This window comes from Theobroma cacao, chromosome 8 (assembly GCF_053813885.1).
Source record: "Theobroma cacao isolate CCN51 chromosome 8, ASM5381388v1, whole genome shotgun sequence".
Classification (NCBI taxonomy): Eukaryota; Viridiplantae; Streptophyta; class Magnoliopsida; order Malvales; family Malvaceae; genus Theobroma; species Theobroma cacao.
The window spans coordinates 26,698,060-26,720,545 of NC_142646.1; the positions used below are offsets into that span (position 1 = coordinate 26,698,060).

The window sequence follows — 22,486 nt, forward strand, 5'->3', positions numbered from 1 at the left end:
AAATGAAGGAGAAAAAGAAATGCAACTGAGAAAACCATGTACATTGAAGGCTCATCACCTGTACTTGATTTGCTACATGGTGTAAGGACAAGCGATCCGAATGTCTCACAAAGTGGCATGAGAAAAGCAGCAACTTCAGGGATTTGTTGGTATTAGAACTTTAAATTCATCAAATTGAGTGATTCCCAACTTGCAACAATCTACTAACATCAACAGAAAGACAAAAGATCCAAAAAGAAAGCAAGAAACTAAATAAAAAAAGTCTATCTACAACTGCAAAGCCATAGAGTGGCTCATGGCCCAACCATCCAATTGATGTAGACTGAGTATATATTCACAACTATTATTTAAATATAAGCTTTGTTTGATTGGTCCTTGAGTTTAACCAATCATGACCCAGCTACAATTTTGAAACAATAAGCTTTGTTTTTTTTCTTTCCTTTTTGTCATTTGTTATCACTTTTCAACATTTTCAGGTTTGTCTTTTCCCTCTCTCTTTTTGTTCAATAAAAATTTTATGTGGATAAAATGATTTCTAGTTTTGCAGTAAATTTGTCGCTGGGTGTGCAATGGTTTCTCTTAAGGATAAGGAGAGAAGAAAACACAGACTTAGAGTGATTCAAAACAGTTTTCTTTTTTCTTTTTTAATTAAATGTTGAGGTCCAATTTCTTTTTTATTTTTAATTAAATGATCCCATCAAGTTTATCATAAATATGAGTTTTAATTTAGCTACAGGTCACATGCAACATTTATGCTACATGTCGATTGTTGTTGATATTAATTTTATGTGTCAACGTGCACTCACTTCTGTAATATATTTTTCTATATTTATCCAACACAGGTCCTCAAGGCTTTACAATTGAGGTTAAAAATTGCTTCATAGATTCCCCAGTAGAGTATAACAGCTGCAAAATTCTTATAAAATTATTCTTTATTAATTGAAAAAGCTTACATTCTTCTATATAGATTATAATAATAAAAAAAGACCCAAAACAGATCTGAAACCATAAATGAAAAAAATAATAAAGAAAACTTTAAATAAACCTTTGACCCAAACTCTTAGATTTCTAGCAAAATAAAGAATTAATAGAAGCCTTACCCAAGAAAACAAAAATCACATACAACTTTGTTTTTTTCATTTCTCTAATCAGCAGTTTTGGGATAAAACTTGCAACTATTAACTTAAGGAAAGATAAAATAAGACTTAATCACAGCCTCCCTAGTCTTAATAATGTCATAACTTGATCTGAATAAAATAAAGACTATTTCCTTGGAATTAATACTTTGTTGTCTAAAACATGGTGTTTGAACAACCACTTTATCATGAGAAAAATTGGCTCATAAACAAGCAAATAGAATGAAGTCCCTTTAGCATGTTGCTTGTATGTTAGCCAACAACAGCCAGGTTCTCATGAACAATCTTAGTAAGGCAATGAAGCTAATATGACTAATATATCTTAGAGGTCCCAAAAACCACAAACGGTTTCACAGCACATCACTTACCACTTCATGTAAAGAGAGAATATGGATAGTGTCAATAGAGGAAGCTCCAAATAGAACAGCACATAACATTGGCATATGATCAATCAAGTGGTCCATAACCAGGAGACATAAGAGTAGAAAGAAGTTTGACAACAAAGTGTACCACATGTTCCTACCAAAGATATGTAAATTTTCCTTTTGAGGAAAAAAAAGGCATCGAAAAGCACAAAAAGGGTGAAATAAAGTGCTATAAGCTCTTATCTCCCCATGATTCAGGTATGGAACAGAATAAATGTGGGGCTTCTAGTGACAAACAAATTCTAGTTCATGCCCATTTCAAATAAAGCAATAAAACTGAAAGATAACAAGTGGCCTTTCTTTGATGACCCTCTACAACTGATCAACAAATTCAAGCAACAAAATTAGAGTTCTAAATAACCATAGTAGGTAAATTCATGAAAAACATTTTAGGCCATAATAAGTAGATAAGAAAACTTTCGAAACAACTAACTTTAACTTTTTTAAAACAGTATGAAGTATGGACATGGTACCTGAAAATTCCATCCATAACTAAGAGATGCACCACATAGAATCTTCGTAGTTGCCAACTTCTCCACGACTAACCCATTCAATGCAATGTGATATAGTTTCTCTATCTCCGCTAAACTTCAACAAAAGAGCCTTTAGAAAATCCAATTAATGAATTTTCCAACCAAGAGCTAACTATAAAATTCTCATTATACCTAGAAGCAGGAGTTGTTAAAAAAGAATTTACTAGATGACCATTGAGTGGATCTCCTTCCATGACACTAAACCAAGTAGATTTCTTAACTAGTGATAATTCAGACGAGACCATTAAAGAAGAGACATAACCAAGCCAAAAATATGCTGATGAGTCACTCAAATTTCTTGCACTGCAGGCTTCCACAATGAGGTGCCTCATGTTGCCACCTAAAAATAAAGCACAGAGATAAATACAGAAAGCACCAAGGAAATAAAAGCAACTAGACAATAGAATAAGCCCAAAATGTCCCTACTCATAATCAGTTGTGGGAGTATAATTACATGTACACATTTAAATTACCTGTATTTAAGCAAGTTTCAATAGAACTACCACTATCTAAACCATCCCTACAATTCTTTAAAAAAAAAGCTTGCAGCTTTTGCAGCAACATTATTAACTATAGCCATAATCGATGCCAAAGGGCATAGAAGCCCAGAAAAGTTTCCAAGTAGCTAGAAAGCAAAAATCAATCCCAATTTTCTTGCATCACAGCCTTTTCCACCCATTCAATCTTCATACCCAGATTCTTAAAAGAAGAGGATTGCGATTTGGCCTCAACCTCAAAGACATTAGCAATTGGCAAGGGCACAATAGACAAAAAGATGCAAAAATGAGCCTCGAGATGTGGAATAGGACCCTCCAAAGGATCACGTTCCTGAAATGAAGAAAGTGGCAGAAAATGAAATTAAAATTTGCACATGTTTTTCTTTGTAAAAGTGATTATTGTAATGGCAAATCTGAACTCGTTGCACAAGCCAAAGGGAAGCCAAAGTGCTAGAAAGGTTGCTTCCAGCTTGCTCTGTTAAATACTCAGAGTGTATAAATTATTTATGCAAATACAACACCACTTGCAAATGCAGAACATATTACCTTCCTTTATTCAATATATGGAAAAAGAAAAAAATTAACAAGAAAACACCCATATATGTAGATTGATATTTACAAAACATGTGCATAAGCATGTTGTGCATACGTTACATATATATAAAAAAATTCAATCACAAATAATAATGAAACTTCAAGTAGATACCTGTGAGTATAACAATAGCTGATTTGATGGAAAGTTACTTCCCATCCATAGCGTTCTTCAGATAAATATCAAAAGGCACCTAACAAGCCGACTGTCTAGAACCAAAATTGCAGCAAGAAATTGGCTTGCATGATCCTATATCCACCAACATTTCAACGAGATAGCGTTTCTTTAACTGGTACTCAAAACTTGGAATTCTCTTGATGTTCGCCAATAGTTTGGCCAAAATCTGGTTTGCAGATTTTAGACTCGGGCATGCCGACTTATTTGCCTCAAGAAAGTGCAACCTTTGTAGGAGGCCATTGAATTTTTCTGGCTTATCAATAAGGACATAAAACAAGACATGAGAACGATAGTTCAATTAGATATATAAAAAACTTCAACGAAAAAGTTTGAAAAGAACCATTATTGCCACAAAACAAGAATATAATAGCAGGGTAATTAAGAGAAAGGATTATGACACTGAAGGTTGTAACACCCTGTACCCTCGTATAGAAGTCAATAAGACATTATCAACAAGACAAATGGTCAATTGACATAAATTTAAGTGCTAAAGAGTGGTGACGAGTGAAAAAAAATATTTTGAAATAAAATATTTTGTATACAATAAAATAGTAATTAAATAATAATATTTTTATCAAGAATGAATTAGTTAGTTAAAAGGTGATTCAAAAGTGAACCGGGACAAAGTAAGACATGTTGGGTCCCGAGGAAACAAGTGAAAAATTTTAGAATAAAATAATATTAAAATATTAATATTTTATTTGTTGTCGAAATTTGTCATACAAGACGAGTATATGGTTAATATAAGTATGGCAGAAAAAGTAAAAGCGAATCTTGAGGAAAAACGATGCAAGTGGGGTCCGTGTGCCTTTATTTAATAAAGTAAGAGTAGGTAAGTATATATTTAAATATTATGGTGACATCTTGGTGAAATGCAAATTTGATATTCTACTTGTTCAAGTGTAAAGAAAGAAAGATAGAAGGAAATTGGAATTAAAGAAATGTTGGAAAGACCAAATTGTAAAAGATGAAAAGTTTGGAAGGTCAAATGGTAAATAAGAAAAAGTTAAAGGATTTATGTGCAATTTCTCCATTTTAAGCTAAGTGAATATTTAATGTGTATATATATTTGTATTATGGAAACTAAGATAAAATTCAAGTAGGATGCAAGTGAAATGCAAGTGGAATTACTTAGCTAGACGGAAATTGCATGTGAAGTTACTATTACATGCAAATGATTGCATATAAAAAGGATAAAGTTAGTGGGAAACATGTGAGACCCCACCATGTGAAGGATGATAGAGAGAAAAAGTACAAAGGATATTTAAGTGAAAGAAAACCATGGTTTGGCAAAGATAGCCCATGGTATTTAAAGAAAAAGGTATGATTAATATACTTGATTTAATTTAATAAGAAAAAGAAAGAATAATTTAGTTGCATGAAATCCTATTGGTTTTGAAGGAGGTCAAATAAGATTCAAGAGTGGAAAATGCATGAAACATTATTGGATGAAAAAGTGGCCAAATGAGGGAATGATAAGTGGAAATTAAAGGAAATGAAATGAAATGTGAATTGGGATGAAATGAAAGGAAATGTGCCATTTCCTTGGTCAATCCACCCATGTATGAAAAAAAAATGAGAGTGAAAGCCATTTCAATGCTTTTGTCTTGAGAGATCCACCCATAACAAAGAGAAAAGAAAGAAAGGAAGAAAGGAAAGAAGAAAATAAGGAAGGGTTAGTCTTGTGAAACTCCACCCGAAAGGAAGAGAGAAAAAAGAATAAAAGAAACATACAAGAAAAGGCTTGGCTTTTAGAAGAAAAATGTGAAGAAAACAAGTAAGTTTCCATGAGAGATCAGCCCATTTGGAAGGGAAATGGAAAGGAGAAGGTTTTGCGAAGCTTTCACTCGAGAAGCAAGGAAGAATTGAGAGGAAAGAAAGAAAGAGAAATCAGCTTGAAAGAAAGAAGAAAAGAGAAAGGAGAAAGAATAAAAAAGCTTGGAGGAGGCTCAGCTTGGAAGAGATTGCAGAAAAATCGAAATGTTTTCTCTTGCATGCCATGGTTGGAGCTTTGAGAGGGCATGGGAGGTTCGGCCTAGTGGCTTCAAGTTAAGGAAGGTAAGTAGAACTTTGATTTTGGTAATGATTTCTTAAGGAAATGAGTTGGTAATTGTGTGAGAATATTTGTGGCAGCAAGGGTCCTCCAAGATTTGAAAGAAATAAATGCATGCATGTAGGTAGATCTTGAAATGCATGGTTGATTTTGAGATAAATGAGCAATGGGTAAGTGTTTTAGTCTTGAAATCACAAGTAGAAAGGAGAAATGAGATGTATGTGTGCTAATTGTTTATGTTTGTGGCAGCAATGGTGACTATGAATGTGAAGAAACTGTGAACTATGTGTGTGGAACTCAAGCTAAAACCAAAAGGTGAGCATGCAATGTGAGTATAGTATATTGTGTTGGCTTTGGTTGGTTGAAAGTGTGTGGATTGTGTGTTAAATGATTATGGATAATGTTGATGAAAACTATGAGATTTGGTTAAGGATTTATTGGTTGATTTGCTGCTAGGCATGAGTACAATTAAGTGTATTGAGTTTTCATTGTTGCTAGGAAGTGTATAAGTAAAGAAAATGTGTTGTGGTGGCGTGTCGGAGGACGTAACGGGTGATCGGCAAGTAGAATTAGCTACATACGCACCCGAATGATAGCGACGTAATGTCCCACTATCATAAGGTGAGTAGGGAGCGCCTATTTCAAAATTTCCACAGCTCTATAATGTTATACGTTTTATAAACGTTGTCGGATTTCATTAAATGTAATTGTGAAAAACATGAGCTGCTAGCCTCGATAGGCGATTTCTAAACGGATGTGCAATGTACACTGTTATTATGGAAAACATGAGCTAGTAGAACTCATAGGAGATTGTGGATGTAAGTTGATTTGGAAAATTATTTGTGTAGACTATATATATACGTACATATATGTAAAGAGTTTTAGAAATCGGAAAATAAGCCTATTTCGTACTGTTTTGCATCAAAAATATGTGCCTTGTATTTTTGTGTGATATGCATAGTTAAATGCATTTGTTAAATGATTTATATGCAAATTTCGAGAGCCAGTTTTAGTCCAATTTTTATACAAGTATTTACACCGTGCCTTTTTCATGTGAAAAGCAATTTGAAAGGTTATCAAACCTTGTTTTCAACTGATTTAAACGAAAGTCTCAAAAAACATAGATTTGGTTTTGAAAATGGTTTTGACAAACCAAGAGCGTCGAGAGTAAGTCGAATGTTACATCGGGATAGTGTGACCCTTGTGCACAAGTTAGTTTTAGCGAGAGAACCTCTACATCCCCGATGAGCTGTTGACATGGCTAGTGTCACGACCCGAAACTCCCATCGAGCTCGTGACAACCGCCGTGACGTCCCGATAGGTACTCATTACCCCGAATGCCGATCGAAACCCCGCAAGGCTTAGCATCAGCTTCCGCATCTCCCCAGTGAGCGACAGTTATTAAATCTCACATTTCAAAAAAATCATAAGTCATTTCCAAATCAAAACAATAAAATATTACTTTCTGGCTCACAGGGGCATTTTCGTCATTTTTCTTCGAAAATACCGAAACTCGTCAAAAACATGGTGTAAAAGCTAAATATATTCATACATACTTTAAATCAAATAACTGAAGAATAAAATTACTTTTACAGTGACACGTGGGCCCCCAACTGACTAAGAAGATGTAGGGCTATGAACCCTTACTTTCTAGGATGCAACTCCGAGATTAATTCTCGTCTTAATCAACTATCAACAAATTATCCTGAGCCTAAAAAATGGATAAGAAGAGGGGTGAAATTATGATTACATAATCCCAGTGAATAGACAGACATCATCAAAATAATCTAAAACCAAGTAATATGAGACAATTAAAATAATTCATCCCAACCCATATAAATAATTGGATTTCATTCAATTACTCAACATGGCTTATGCACTTTTCAAAAACTTGGCCCTTGCCAAAAATCTATTCTCAGGGATACCCCGCGGAGGCATCTTACCGAGACCGCCAAAGCTGTTTATTGTCACACACACAAACACATTTTACCTCTGACAACACAACCGTTCCTTGGCGTTGGTCGAGTCTCACTCTCACGTGGTGGCCAGCGTGAAGTGTACTCAAATCCTACCTCGGGAGTTATCCTACGCGCCTCTCCAATCGAGGTAAGCTCAATAATTGGGAACCGTGCCCCTCTAATTAGGCTGGCCCACAGAACCCCCGTCACTACAGTGCCCACTTTATAATCCACCAACCAATAAAATTATAATAGTATGACGTGGCTCACTTAACACATTCAAGGCAAATCAAAGAAGTTCACATATTCTTTAAATCATAAAAATAACCAGTCATACCCACATTTATCATAAGCCATTTAATGAAAAATCATGGATAAACAACACAATCATAGTATAGGTCTCTAATTACTCTACTTTTGAAATCATTATTAAATTTTCAAAAATTTTATAAAATTATTTTATAAAATCTCATTTTCTCATAAAACACAATAATTTTCCAATTAAACCATTTTTCTATAAAATCACACAATTAAATAAATCTACTCTAGATAATTAAGATGATAGTAAGTTTACTCACAGTTCTAGGAGTCTATATACTCTTATTTTCAGTCCGCGGGTACAGTCCTTTACCCGTATCTAATGGCTCACCACCTAGCCATAATCCATGGCACATATTTCAATTAAATTGTGTCTAACAGTCATAAGCTATTTCAGGCTCGATATATATGCATGATATGAAATGAAAAATGCACAGGTAGCCATCTAGACCCGGTATTGACCTAAGTCGATTTTTCATCCAATAAATTGGCCAATGCGTCCAATTTCACTCCAACTTGCTCCATTTCTTTTCCAATCCCTCAATTCACCAAGCACAACTAATTAACACACAATTAGGCAAAATTTATCTTCACTTTTCTTCTTGGAACTTTCGGCCAACAATGGTACACTAACTCCGTGATTTTTCCTACTTAATTTTTTCTCCATAATTCATTAATTCCTACACCAAAAACTATTATTTCTTAATCAAATCACCTAGAATTACATCCCATTCTTCCTCTTTATTCACTTAGAGAATTCGGCTATTGATGGGCACCAAACCTTTTGTGGTTTTCTTCACTTATTTTCATGCTACACATCATTAATCACCTAAAAACACTAACATACCTAAAAATCAAACCAATCCAAGATCATTCTCTCTCCATACCCATTTTGACCAGCCATGAATTTATCATGAAAACATGTAATTTAACCATGGAAATTAAGGGAAAATGCATGGGTAAGGTAAATCACTAGCAAAATCAAAGAAATTTTACCTTTGTTTGATCAAATCTTTGAATTCCAACACTTTCTCTTTGATTTGTCCCACCTAGGGTTTGTTTTTCCTTGGTTTCTCTTCTCTTCTGGTTTGGCTGATCACTATGGGAGAAATAGGCTGATTTTTTGCCTTTTTATAAAGAGATAATAAAATAATAAAAACATGACACATGGCATTTCCTTATTGGTTCAAATTTTAAATATTTAACTTTTAATTATTTAATTCTCCACCACACATTTCTCATGTTTATCCATTTCCATGATGAATAAAATCCCTTGGTCTTGACAAGTGTCGAGGTGAAAATTTACCGATTTGCCCCCGGGATGGCAAAATTACCATTTTACCCTTATACTCCAAATTATACCGGAATTAAAATTTTTCACTTCTAAACTTCAAATCATACTCCAATACTCAAATCATACTCCAATAAGTCAAATGGACCAAAAAATATTTTCTAAAAATTTTCATTTTGTCCCCAAGTGGCAAATGACCATTTTGCCCCTAGATAGTGAAAATTTTGGTTTGACTCCAAATTGATCCTCGAACTCCAAATTACCATTTTGAGTCATCCCTGAACTGTGACACTCTTAATTTCACCTTAAAATTCCTATTTGAACTAGTTGAGGCTTAATCAACTTAATGTTACCATTAGGGGCAATATCGTCTTTTAACGATTTCTCAAACTTCCTAAATATGTAACCATTCTATTGAACATGTAAATGACGTCGTAATTATTTTATAGAACAGGGTTTGACAGCTAGGGCCATGGTCTATGATTATACATTGCAAGGCCACGGGTTGTTATATGTGGCTAGGCCACAAGTTGATATACGTGGTTGCGACCGCTTAATTTCTTCGATGTCGGCCAACATCGTTGAGACTGCCATGGCTATGGGAATCCGGTGGAACGGTGCTCAAAGATTGTTATTACGTGGAAGTGGGTCCACGAGTGATTACTATGCTTACCTATTCGAGGGCCTTGAGAGTTTTAGACTCGTACTCTTTTGCATGGTGGAGAGTTAATGTTTTTCCACAGCTCCCCTATTTGTTTGCAAGCTTTCAGTGCTTTATGAGATGATTTTGAGTTGATTTTGAGTTGATATACGTGGATGCGTACGTTGGTTTTGACATGCCTTACTTTTTGGGAAAGTGCATGATGCTATACGATTATTGTATCTTTAAAGAAAATAGATGATGTTGATGATTGGAAATTTATTTTACTACGCTTTGTTTTCAACATTGTTTTGCCAAGAAAAGTACTGCACTATGATTTTACAGCATTATTTTTACGAGGCACAAGCACCCTACTTGATATTTGGTTTTATTAAGTTACCATTTTTTATTCTAATTTTATCTATCAAATGATCTGCCTTAAGCTTGTTTCCCATCAACGCCTTGCTCATAGAGCCGATGATCATTGAGTTTGTGAGACTCACCCCCCTTTTTTACCTTTTGTAGATAGTGATCGGCCTAGCATGCAATCATCGACATCTATTGCCTACAGCAGATAGGTAAAAGCATCTCCTAGCCCCTCATTCCGAGTCGCTTCGCTACTAAAGGTCGAGTCGGTCATAGCATAATTTAATTGTAGATAGTGTCAATGTAAATGTATGGTTGGATATTAAGGACTTTGATGTAATTGCTTACAATCATATGGAGTAAAAGTCAAGTTGATTAATTATGTTTATTGTTCAATTCATGTCACAAGAGTTATATGGTTAAAGATAATTTCACAGATTGATGGCATGAATATGAAGTAATATCTAAGGTTTCGAATAAGGCTTGTTCAGGACTTGACGGGTTCTCCCGCAAGATTCAGACGTCGACAGCAATTGAGGACCGGTCATTACAAAGGCATACTAAATGAAGAATGATCATGCATACATGTTTAAATACACAAGCCTAAATAGAACCATAGCTCTTAAACTCTCTGTTAGTTGTCTTAAGACCTCTATAGCCAAAAAAGAATTCTTCCATCTCATTTGTTCAAGGTGTTTGTCTCTTTCAATATGATAAACTCCTCTAGTGTCTATGTCTAAAAGGTGATGATCCATGCTTCCAGTTCCAACCATTCCATTTTATATGTCTAAAGATGTCATTCGCAATCCCCAATCATCCAATGTGTAGTCAATCAAGGCAATGATAATAATGAAAAAAAAAAAAAAGAGGACAACTGCTTGGCCAAGTTCCACAATCTGGGCTCTGTAATTCTGAGAAAGTTGGAGGGTAACCTTAACAGAATCTACAATGTTGTGAAACAACAAATGAAGGGTTAGCAAAAATAATGCATAAGAATTTGGCTGTGATCCCATATTAATTTAACAAGCATGTCATGGAATTTTGTGCAATGCAAGGAACAAAAATCACAATCATAATTTTACAAGAGAAAATTGCCAATTTTTGCAAATTCATTTAAAACTTAAAAACAATAAATTTACAACAAATTAGTACAGAAGTTACTCGTTTTTTGTTACAAACATAAGGAATGGAAGGGTCAAATGATAATGCATATCGGCAGAGAAGCTCAACCTAGAGCCTATATGCCTGTAGTTGAGAGTGCTGGTAAGGAATGACTCTAGGTTAAGAACATTCATTTTAGGCGAAGCTTTGAGACTAAGCAATGATTTTTCTTAATTTACATAAATTAACTTTTAACTTGAAAATGAAAAAGCAAAAACCTGCGAGTGAGTAAGGAGAGGACATGAGGGGGGGGAAACGAGGCGGGAAAAGAACCCATTTTGTAAAAACTTTTAAAGCGATGCTAAATAGGTACTGAAGCAAAGATGGGAGACAAGCACTTGCCTTAACTCAGCGTTGGGTAGTCCCAGTCCATGGGAGACTATGCATTTTGCCATCTTTGCTGCCCAAACCAATGGCGTGGTCTCCTCCCGCTCTTTCCACCGCTCAATCCTCTGCTCCATCTCTTTTTCTATTTCCATCTCCAAACTTTCAACTCTCAGGCTCAACTCCATGCCATGCCATTCGCCATTTTTGATGAATTGGTGTCCTTGGACAAGTCAAAGTCATAAGGTGTTTGTTCCCATGAATTGATTAGTAAGTAACAGTGGTGGTAGTAGATTTCACATTCTCAGCTACCACTAGCCTGCCATAACCCATTGTCACCTATCTAACCCAACACCTATCTAATTCCATTTAATTGTATAAAATCAACTTTAAAATACCAATTGGATCCTCTAGAACTCAACTTTTCATATAATTTCTAATTAGATTAGATTAGAGGTTAAATTCATAATTATCATATATAATCTAACTAGATGACTCGAGTTCTGTCAGTTATAATCCTACTACGCAAGTATACGTATCGAATATATAGTATATTAGCAAGCAGAGTATCGATCCCACAGGGAATTAATCTAAAATTTTACTAAGTACTAAAATTAGAACAATTCAATCTTATCCAAATAATCAAAATTAATTAATTAACTAAAACTAATTAACTAAAATTAAAACCAACAAGAAAAATCAAAATAATAATAACTTGAGAAAATACCAAATCAACAAGGCTAGGATTACAATATCCCTCACACTTCATCTAAATCTTACCTCTCTTCCTTAACTTATTTCAATTGGGTGAATTGCTAACCTAGAGTTCTAAATTATTTATAAAAGTCTCCCGACTCATCTTATAAAAATATCTATTTTAACCAAAACACTATATCTCTATGTGAATTGAAATTAAAACAAACTCTTTAAGTTCATGCTCTAATCTGGTTACATGTGGCCTATAGGTATATCCCTATCTTATACGCAAATCAATTAATATGATCATATGCTATCTCAATTTTAGTTTACTCTAAACTCCCTTTCCCAAGTTTTTTTAGGTTCCTAGTCCAATTTAATTGGTGGCCAAGCAATTAAAAGTATTAAGAACAAATTAGAATAAACAATTCAATTCCCATTAGAGATAAGCAAGAAAGAGATTAAAAATTTAGACTACATGTGAGTTCAATTGCAATCCAAAAAAAAAAATTAGCTACTCATAATTGCAAAAACAAATAACATTATAATAAATTTAACTATTAAAAGTAACAAGAAAATTAAAAGCCAAGGAAGAACACAAAATAATAATTGCCGTCTTGATCTCCAAGTTTCAGCCTCAACTTCTAACTTCTCGAACCTCTCAAAAGTTGTCTCCAATATTGTTAAACATATCCTATTTATACTAATAGACTTAACCTAAAGTTCTTTAAGTTGACCTAGGGTTTAATTGGGCTTAAAAGTGTAATAAGAGGCCCAAAAATTAATTATCAGTCTTTACAAATTTTCATTCTGAGTACAGTACATCTAGTCATTTTCTGATACAATTTTCTCTATCTTTGAGGCAGAACTGGGAAAATTAATCATAATAAAAGTTGTAGCTTTGTCTCTTAGCTTTCCAATGGTCCAAGAATCGCATCATTTTGAGTTCTGTAGCTTGAGATATGACCAAAATACTGAAGCATATGCAAGCAGATTCTAGGTCTTTCAACACTTTACTTTCCAAAAGTAAGCCCAATCACTTTTAATCTTACAAAAAATAATAAAAACTAATAAATAATAACCAAATTAAAAGGAATAATATAAAATTAAAATATCTCACTTAAAAATAAACTAATTATAAAAAAACTAAAAATAAGTAAATTATAATTGAAAATCGAGGACTTAGCTAATATTAATAACAAAATTGGAATAAAATAATTTTATAAAATAGAATTATCAAGTTCTGGTCAAATTAATTAACTCAAGACTTTATTTTAACTCTATCACTCCCATAGATCTTATTATTAGATCATTTTTGCAATTGATCTACCAAAAATTGAATTCACCTGTCAAGTTTTTTTTTTAAAAAAAAAAAAGAACTAATGATAACTTTGATCTAATAAGTTTATGTTATGAAATCTCAAATCAAATAAATAAATGAGAGATCTTAAACTTATAAACATGGATGTTTCATAGTTCAATAGATTAATCTTTTGAAGAGAGAATAATAATTTTGGAACATTTACACATAATTAAGAACTATAATGTCTAGAGTTCAAATCCCTCCTCACCCACAATCAATCCAAACTTTGTTTAAATGGTATTTAAAGCTATAAATAACTTGGCTTTTCTACTATTTTTGGTGATTTTGTCATTTTGAAAGCTAATGTTTTGGACTGGAAAACGATTAGAAACATTGAAAGTGGTAAAACCATACCTTAGATGATGACTAAAGGAATTGGTAACAACAAGAATCAAAATTCTTTGAGTTGCGTAATCCTTAGAAAATCTGTTCTGGGAAAGTAGAAAAAGCTTATACCTGGAGTGGTACATAAACTCTTTAACTTCATCTTTGTATATAATCATGAAGTTTTCATTTTTTTTTTTATGTTATTATTGTACAGCTTTCTTCTTCTCAAATTCTAATTTCAATATGACGTAAAAATGCTTGCTTTAACATGGGTAACCTTGTGTTATAGATTTTCATAAAGCAAAATATTTACAATAACCTTATTTGTATTGTTTTTCAATATGGTTTAGCTTATAAAATTATGACATAGTATTTAAAGAAACCTCTTAATTATTCAAAAAAATTTAACAAGTCTTTGAATTTTTATTGTTTTAAATATACTCTTATTTTCCTAACATATGACCTAATTGATCCAATGAGTCAATCATTGATACATGATGATCTGAGACATCAAGTAGATTGTTGTTCGGTTCAATTCTAGTAACTATGGCTATGGTGATTTGATTCTACTAAGTACTACTGTGGTTAGATTGGATGTTCAAAACAATATCATTTGCTAGTCAATGGAAAATCAAATTAAGAAAATTTCCCTAGCTAAAGCAAAAACAACCCAGCACCTTTGTCGCTACAAAAACCCCATGCTAACCCTCCACCATCCAATACCCATCATCAGCTAAACACCCACCACCGCCCTTGTCATCACATGTTATGATTGTAACCAGCACCAGTATCACCTTAACTATTGTTAAACAAACTCAAGATTTATGCCACTTTAGGCAAAATTTGAGAATCGTCGCTTGATATTTATATTAGAATCGAGAGTCATGTACATAAGCTTTAAGGTTATAAATCTTGTCATTATCAAGGAACTTGATTTGAAGATTTAAGTATGAAGTAAGAAAGGAATCAAAACTTTTAATCTTACGTGGGATAACTCAACCTCTACTATTCCACTCTAGATCAACTTGATTAAGGATCAAAATAAAAAGCACACAATTCCTTTACTTAGTATCTCATACAATTATGAACAAATAATTTCTCATGTTTTCACTTTTGCATCTAAAAATAAACAAGTAAACTAATGGTTTTTTTTTTTTAATTAAGGCAAGGGAATTCGAATTTTACTTTTTAGATAAGAAGATAATGCACCAATCAATGAGCCCAATACTCAAGTGCTACAAGTATACTAATGTTTTACCCTCAAAATAATAAAAACTTCATATGTACGTAAGACAGTGGTCATTGAAACATCTATATATCAACCTCATTTTTAATTAATTTTTGGCCCTGCTCCGTTGACTTTGCAACACTAATTGCTTATCTTCTTTGTTTGTTTTACTCATTCAACGTCCACCATATCCGAATTTCAAAGTCCTGCAATAATAATAGTTCGAAGTAGGGTGATCTAAGCCCTCGACTGCAAGTAGAATTTATATGAAAGGCTTTTGGCCAACCTTATCTTAGTTCTTTGGCAATAGGCATCCATGCATGATCTTCTTTTTCCCTTCTTTTGCATTGAGTTTGGAATAGCGATTCTCATGGAATGGACGGACTACAAAGGACAAGAAAACTTTGTTAGCATATGGATTTTCATGATATAGATACGTACCCAAGAAAATAAGATTCATTTAAACCCTTACATATATATATATATATATATATAGGACAGTTGAGGTTTAATTGTATTAGGGTTTTTGTCTAATTGATGGGAATAGCACTTTAATGTGCACACAGAGAAAACCAAGATGGACAGATTATTTATTCTTGTTTCGCTGACCTCTAATAAGACCAAAGGGAAATGGCAAAAATGAATTATATATTGCATTAATCCATGCAAGTACACACAAATGAAATATAAATGCCCTTAAAATTCTTTTTATTTCATTAATCTAGCATCGTTCATAGAGATAATTTAGCATTGTTCATATAAAGAGGAAAAAGGAACCTCTCATGTAAATTGTGAGTGGTAAAATTTTACTAGTAGGATATAGAAAGAGATAAGGTAACATCGATTACTGTGACCTTGGCTGTCGTCTCATGAAATTGGTGATAATATTATAGTAAAAAAATGTAAAGAAAGGTTGAAGAAAGAGGCAAAGGCTGCATGAATGTTGGGCTGTTGGATTTACCAGAGAGTAATTAATTATTGCCATGGAGAAAACAGATGAATTCATTTACTGCTGTCCAACTACCCACCTTACCTCGGTTATTTAACCCCATTCACGAACCAAATTGATTCTCGACCCCTAAATTCACTGCCCTTTTCTTTCTTTCTTTCTCTCTTCAGAGAAGTATGGCAAACTTGTGGATTTTTTGTCTGCTTGTTGTTTCAGGTTTAGGTATGGCGTTCAACGTAGTTTCAGGCCAAGGAGAAGACCCTTTTGGGCCAGATGGTGGGAGGAGAAAAGAAATGGTGCCTGCCATGTTCGTATTTGGAGACTCTCTCATCGACAATGGCAATAACAATGACCTTCCTTCTTTTGCCAAGGCCAACTATTTCCCTTATGGCATTGACTTCAATGGCGGCCCTACCGGTCGTTTCTCCAATGGTTATACCATGGTTGACGAAATAGGTCTATAGCTTAGATCTCTCGTTTTCTTTTCACTTTTCTTTCTCCGTTGATATATAATAGCTCTCACTAACTGAACAGCATGCACATGCAGCTGAACTGCTAGGACTTCCCTTGATACCTGCATACTCTGAAGCTTCTGGTGATCAAGTGCTTCATGGTGTTAACTATGCCTCTGCAGCTGCTGGAATCCTCGACATCACAGGAAGAAACTTTGTAACCACTAATTTCTCCATGGTTTTGCCAGATTCTAGTATTTTTTAATCCATGCATGATTACATATCCACTACTCAGAGGTGGACAGTGCTAGGCATTTAATAACCTTCTAATTTTCTAGGCAAACCTGCCATTCTTTACAGTGCTTGAAAAATGAATCTAGTCTGCACCTCCATGCAGTCTTGCCGCTGAAGCCTTAAATGCATTTGACCTATGACTATGTAGAAATTCCAACTGTTTTATAACAGATGATATGCCTATAATCAAAAGTGTTAATTAATACAAAAATAAGCAAAAATAAGCTCCTTAAAACAACTTGAAGTATGGGTTTTATGGCATTAGTTTATCTGTTGTGTATTGAATGAATTTTTGTTCGACTTCAAAATTTAATTTATACCATCTTTTGCTTGTAAATTGGGGGGGGAAGCCTTCTGTAGTAGGGGCATGGTATAAAACTTTTATGCATTCACAATAAATGATGACATGCAATATGAGTAAATGTCTTTAAAGCTACATGCAGAGTAAAATTAAGGAATTGGTTTATTAATGGGGTGGTTGAGAGTGAAATTAAAGTTCTGAGTTCAAGTTTTGAGGAGTAAATACATAGGCTAGCTAAATCACAAACATTTTCCTACATTCATGTGGGTAACTTTTGTGTATTTTGCTTTGATCAGGTGAGCCGAATACCATTTGATCAACAGATAAGGAACTTCCAGAGCACCCTTGATCAGATTACGGACAATCTTGGGGCAGTTGATGCAGCAGATGCAATTGCTCGGTGCATTTTCTTTGTTGGAATGGGCAGCAATGACTACCTTAACAACTACCTTATGCCCAATTACCCAACCCGGAATCAGTACAATGCCCAACAATTCGCTGATCTCTTGGTCCAACAATACACTCGGCAATTAAGGGTAAGATTTCATCCTGAAGCATTGGCCAGTTAACTGTTTCAGCCTGCTAACAGCCCTTACGTACTTGATCTTAAAGAGAAAACCAGAATTCATTTGCTAGCTTTGTGATGTGCAGACACTTTACAATCTTGGAGCACGTAAGTTTGTACTAGCAGGGTTAGGACGAATGGGATGTATCCCAAGCATCCTTGCACAGAGCACAGTTGGAAGCTGCTCGGAAGAAGTGAACCAGCTTGTTCTACCTTTCAATGCAAACGTGAAGACAATGATGAATAACCTTAATGCCAATCTACCTGGTGCAAGATTTATTTACATCGACGTTGCTCACCTGTTTGAAGATATCGTCGCCAATTCTGGAACATATGGTAACTTGAAGTTTAATTTGGTCATAGAAATTGATATCATCACCTGTTTTTTCCTAACTTTTCCTTCACCATGCATGCAGGATTTAGTGTTGTAAACCGAGGGTGCTGTGGCATCGGAAGGAACAGAGGCCAGATTACATGTCTTCCCTTCCAAACCCCATGTCCAAATAGAGACCAATACGTGTTTTGGGATGCATTCCATCCAACAGAAAAAGTGAACATCATAATGGCAAGGAAGGCTTTCAATGGGGATACAAGCATTGTTTATCCCATCAACATAAAGCAGCTCGCCAGCATTAATATTGAGCCCAATTAGCAGTCAAAAATCAGTAGGGTCCATGGGCATTTCTCTATGTGCACTTGAGTTTCTAGTTGATCGGAAGCTGGAACTTTTATGATAAACAAAAGAAAGAATAGTTTTGCTTATTGCTGCTTTAACACTACATTCATAATTTAGTTTGACTTTGGTGGCATCACATGAGATTTAAGCGACAAGCAAATGCCAATCTAAAGAAACAACTTCAATATAATTTTGATGGATTAAGGGCTAGCATTTGACTCAAGTCTGAGCCTCTAGCTTTGCATCTTACTCTAAAGCTGCCGCATGCTTCTTCAAAATTTCCCATAGAAATAAAAACAATAAACAGAAAATTGATTCTAATGGAAAGATCTAAGCTTGTGAAAACGGTTTTTAGGCCAGAAATTGCAACTTTCTACTAGGGATTTCAACTATGATGGTTCGGACGGATTCATCTCCCCTACCTTTAACACTTACCTTTTGTCAAAGACTTACATTTGACAAACGAAAGAAAAGGTGCAACTCAGGTTTGGAATGCCCAGACGGATTCTCTTTTCTTTTTGAAAGATAAAACTGTATTCAGTAAGAGTAGAGAATAAAGAGTTCTCCAAGTACACTGCACAGAGGTGATTTTGGGCTGTATGCCCCTACACACTTAGGATACCTGGCATACACGCTCAAACTCACAGCATCAAAAAGGCATAAGATCAGCTAGACAAAGTCTCATCCCAGACATGGTACAAAAAATTCCTGGAAATAGCAAAAAGCAACTGCACAAGACTACCATAACAAAAAGAGATGGCCCTGCAATTTAGACGTCCCTCTCACCAGCAAAATGAACGATCCTACTTGCTTTGATCTAAACAACCAGAACGATTCTCTTAAACAACGTTATTCCCTCGGATGTAATTGTGATTTGGAAAGTTATGCCCTCTTTTTGCTTATGGGCATAAATCTCAAAATCATGGGTTCTTTTAGGTTGTACTCTTGAGGAAGTGAATTCCCTTGGTATAACGAAACTTCAATTTTTTCAAAATAAAAAAAAAAACAAGTTTACAAGCAGAATTAGAAACAAGAGTCACAGTATTATAAAGTAAATCAAGAAAGTTAATTGACAAACAATCACATTACATTAATTATGAACTGAAACAACATGCGCGCATATGACTCCAAGAAGATGTGAATCCCTTTTATAGACTTGCCAATTTTTGTATGTTTATAGGATATGTGTATGACTGTGATCCATATGATGCCTGTGCAAACATAATGTTGGCTTGGTCGGTTGGATGAAAGGCATCCCAGAACAAGTATTTTCTTCGATCAGTACATGGTTGTTGAAGGGGAAGGCAAGTTATCTGCCCATTGTTCCTTCCAACTCCGCAACATCCTTTGTCTATCACTTCGAAACCTGTATGTATATATTCATTCTCAAAGCTCAAGCTATAAACAGCTGCAAAATGTAAACATGAATTGCTTGTAATGGAAATTTAAGTTAACTAAGTAGATTATACCATTAGCTGTCCCGTTTTTATATAGATCAGTGCTGCTCTTGTAGGAATCCAGGTATACAAACTTTGCTCCTTGCAGTTGACCACCATTGAAACGATCAACCACCTTCCTTAGCTCGGTGTTGAAAAGAACGATTGCCTTGTTGATAGTTTCATTGCAGCCGGTGCTGTTACTATGATACCTTGCAAGCTGGTACGGTATGCAACCAATTGGTCCAACAGCTGTTACGATCACCTTACGACCTCCTAAGCTATGTAATTGCTGAATTGAGAAATTAATGCACAGGTTAAGTTAATTATCCTTCCATTATAGAACAAACTTTTAAACACCACTACTTCATAAAGGTTGCATTAGATCATAAGGTTAAGGTTCAGTGCAATATAATTCAATAACCAATTTCATTTTCTTCCTCTTGATGTAAGTATTTAAAGCTAGCTAGTCTCAAAATAAACATTAGATGAAAAAAAACAGAGTGAATTGGATCGGTAAACCGTCAACATATTATTAGAATGTAAACAGAATTTGTCATGCGACGCTTAAGTGGACATACACACGACGAATTTCTTTCATATTAATTTAACAATTTTTTAACCGAACAAATTCAAGTTAATTTGTTTTTGGAAGTGATCATCGACTTACAGTTAGCTGGCGGGTATAGTCCTGAATGAGAGCAGCTGCATAAGCTTTTGCAGTGAAATCCGAGCTAGTTGTATAGAAGTTGGGCATGAAATAGTTATTAAGATAATCATTACTTCCCAACCCACAATAGAATATGCACTTGCTTAGATAGCTGGTGAGAGCATTGGTGTCTCCTCTGAACAACCTTCTCATTTGCACCACCGTGTTGGCAAAGTTGGCGACCTGTCCGTTCATCGATGTGTGATCTCCCTGTTCAAGCAAACATTAAGAAACATGTTTTTCCCTCAATTATTCATGTTTAAATCTGAAACCCCAAAGTAATTCTGGCCAGAAAATTATAAAAGAAGGAGCAAGGGCTGAAGGAATTTTCCTATATGTGTACCAGATTGTCGCCCGTTTCATCTCGAATACCAGATGCTCCTGAGGCGTAGTTAACTCCCCGCAACAGTTCAGGGCCCCGAGCTCTTGAATAGGGTGGAATGTACTGTGGAAACCCCATAAGTTGAGCTGCAATTTTAGCCGGTAAATATAATTGAAGAATTCAACAATTATTGAACAAATTTTTTTGAAAGGCAACAATGAAATTTTTAGTGATTATCTAGCAGATAACAAAAGACACACAGCATGAATTGATGAGGTAGTAAGACGTACCAAGAGCATCAACAAAAGTGCGACCATTGGTGAAACGACCCGTGGTACCCTGGGAAAAATCGATGCCGTAGGGCCTGTAATTAGCCCTGGAAAGTGTAACCATGCCATTGTTATTTCCATTATCCACCAAGGAGTCACCAAAGATGAAGAAGCATGGTACTTGAGGCCCCTGCGGCTGTGCCTGTGAGCAACCTCTAGCACTAAAGCACACGATAATCAAACTAACCAACAAAACTAGCTCACCCAGGGTCTCCATGTTTGAATCAGCTGAAAATCAAATCACTCCCCCTGCATGCAGAGATGCACACTGATTTATAGCTGATCTGAATGATCAAGGTTTGTTTTGCTATTATGGGATTCATGTGCATGCAGATACATGGGGCAGCTGGCTTTGAGTTTTTGAGATATGGTTGCTAGAGTGAGCGGGAAAGAAGAACTTTTTAGTTGTGGACTGCTCATCTGTCACATAAAGAATTACTTTACATTGAAGCAGCTAGCATCGGTGGTGGAAGGAATTATCTCGTGATCAACTTGGCCACCACAAGCTTGAACATGATCACATCCTTTCAGGCTTTCAGCTCTTGATAAGGTCCGCAAAGTATATAACCCAAATGATGCAAAGGGTTAATTAAGGCTACTCAATTAAAGCAATATGTAGGGATATACTAAACTATTTATAGATGATTCATCCAAAAATTAAGATATTAGAGCGTAATGTGGCAGTTATTGGTTGAAATTTGAACTTTTTTTTACAGTTAATTACTTGAAATTTTATTTACAGGTGTTTTGTAATATGATTTAAGATGATTATATATTCTCTTTTGAACTCTTAACTTGTATTGGGGTTTAGTATTAATAAAACTTTGTTTGATTGGAAAAAATATATAATATTAGATATAAGGTTTGCAACCGTAATGCCAATCTAAGTTAGCAATCGATATGTTAACAGCAGCAAACTTGAATTGACACTGGCAGGAGGGGGAATTAACTTGCTGGTACTTTTGGGATTTTAGGCACAAATGGTGCCATTATATTCTTGGGTATTTTTATGTTTTTTGATCGATCTCGATGTTGAGGTGTAATTGTAATGCCGATTTAAGTTTGCAATCAATATGCTCATGGTAGCACACTCGAATCAGCATTTGTGTTACCATTGATCATATGTTAACCAATTGTTCTATGCTTTTCAAGAAAGAATATATCGAGATAGAAAAAGTATATGGTATTTAGTAATAGATATTATTTTAATCTGCATATGTATATATCATAACTAGGTAAGAATTAGTGTCTTTTATTTAATTTCTTTCCTATCAAGGCAGAATTTAGTTGTTTAGGTACGTGGGTTGAATAAATCTGAGTCAGATAAATAACATTCTTAACTGAAACACCCTTATGTAGGTAGTAGTG

At 34.7% G+C, this 22,486-nt stretch overlaps 2 protein-coding genes across 2 annotated transcripts; one reads left to right on the plus strand and one right to left on the minus strand.

The window, feature by feature from the left end:
* Positions 1-16,164: 16,164 nt before the first annotated feature.
* Positions 16,165-18,420, plus strand: LOC18592835 (GDSL esterase/lipase At1g71691-like). Its single transcript, XM_007019733.3, has 5 exons — positions 16,165-16,490; positions 16,582-16,703; positions 17,378-17,617; positions 17,733-17,982; positions 18,063-18,420. Exons 1-5 carry the CDS (start codon positions 16,211-16,213, stop codon positions 18,296-18,298), a joined length of 1,128 nt encoding a protein of 375 aa, XP_007019795.3. The 5' UTR covers positions 16,165-16,210; the 3' UTR covers positions 18,299-18,420.
* Positions 18,421-19,345: 925 nt separating this feature from the next.
* LOC18592836 (GDSL-like Lipase/Acylhydrolase superfamily protein) lies at positions 19,346-21,353 on the minus strand. The gene is made up of 5 exons (XM_007019735.3): positions 21,080-21,353; positions 20,811-20,935; positions 20,429-20,677; positions 19,792-20,050; positions 19,346-19,688 (listed from the first exon to the last, which is right to left on the minus strand). Exons 1-5 carry the CDS (start codon positions 21,333-21,335, stop codon positions 19,471-19,473), a joined length of 1,107 nt encoding a protein of 368 aa, XP_007019797.1. The 5' UTR covers positions 21,336-21,353; the 3' UTR covers positions 19,346-19,470.
* Between the last annotated feature and the right edge of the window lie 1,133 nt (positions 21,354-22,486).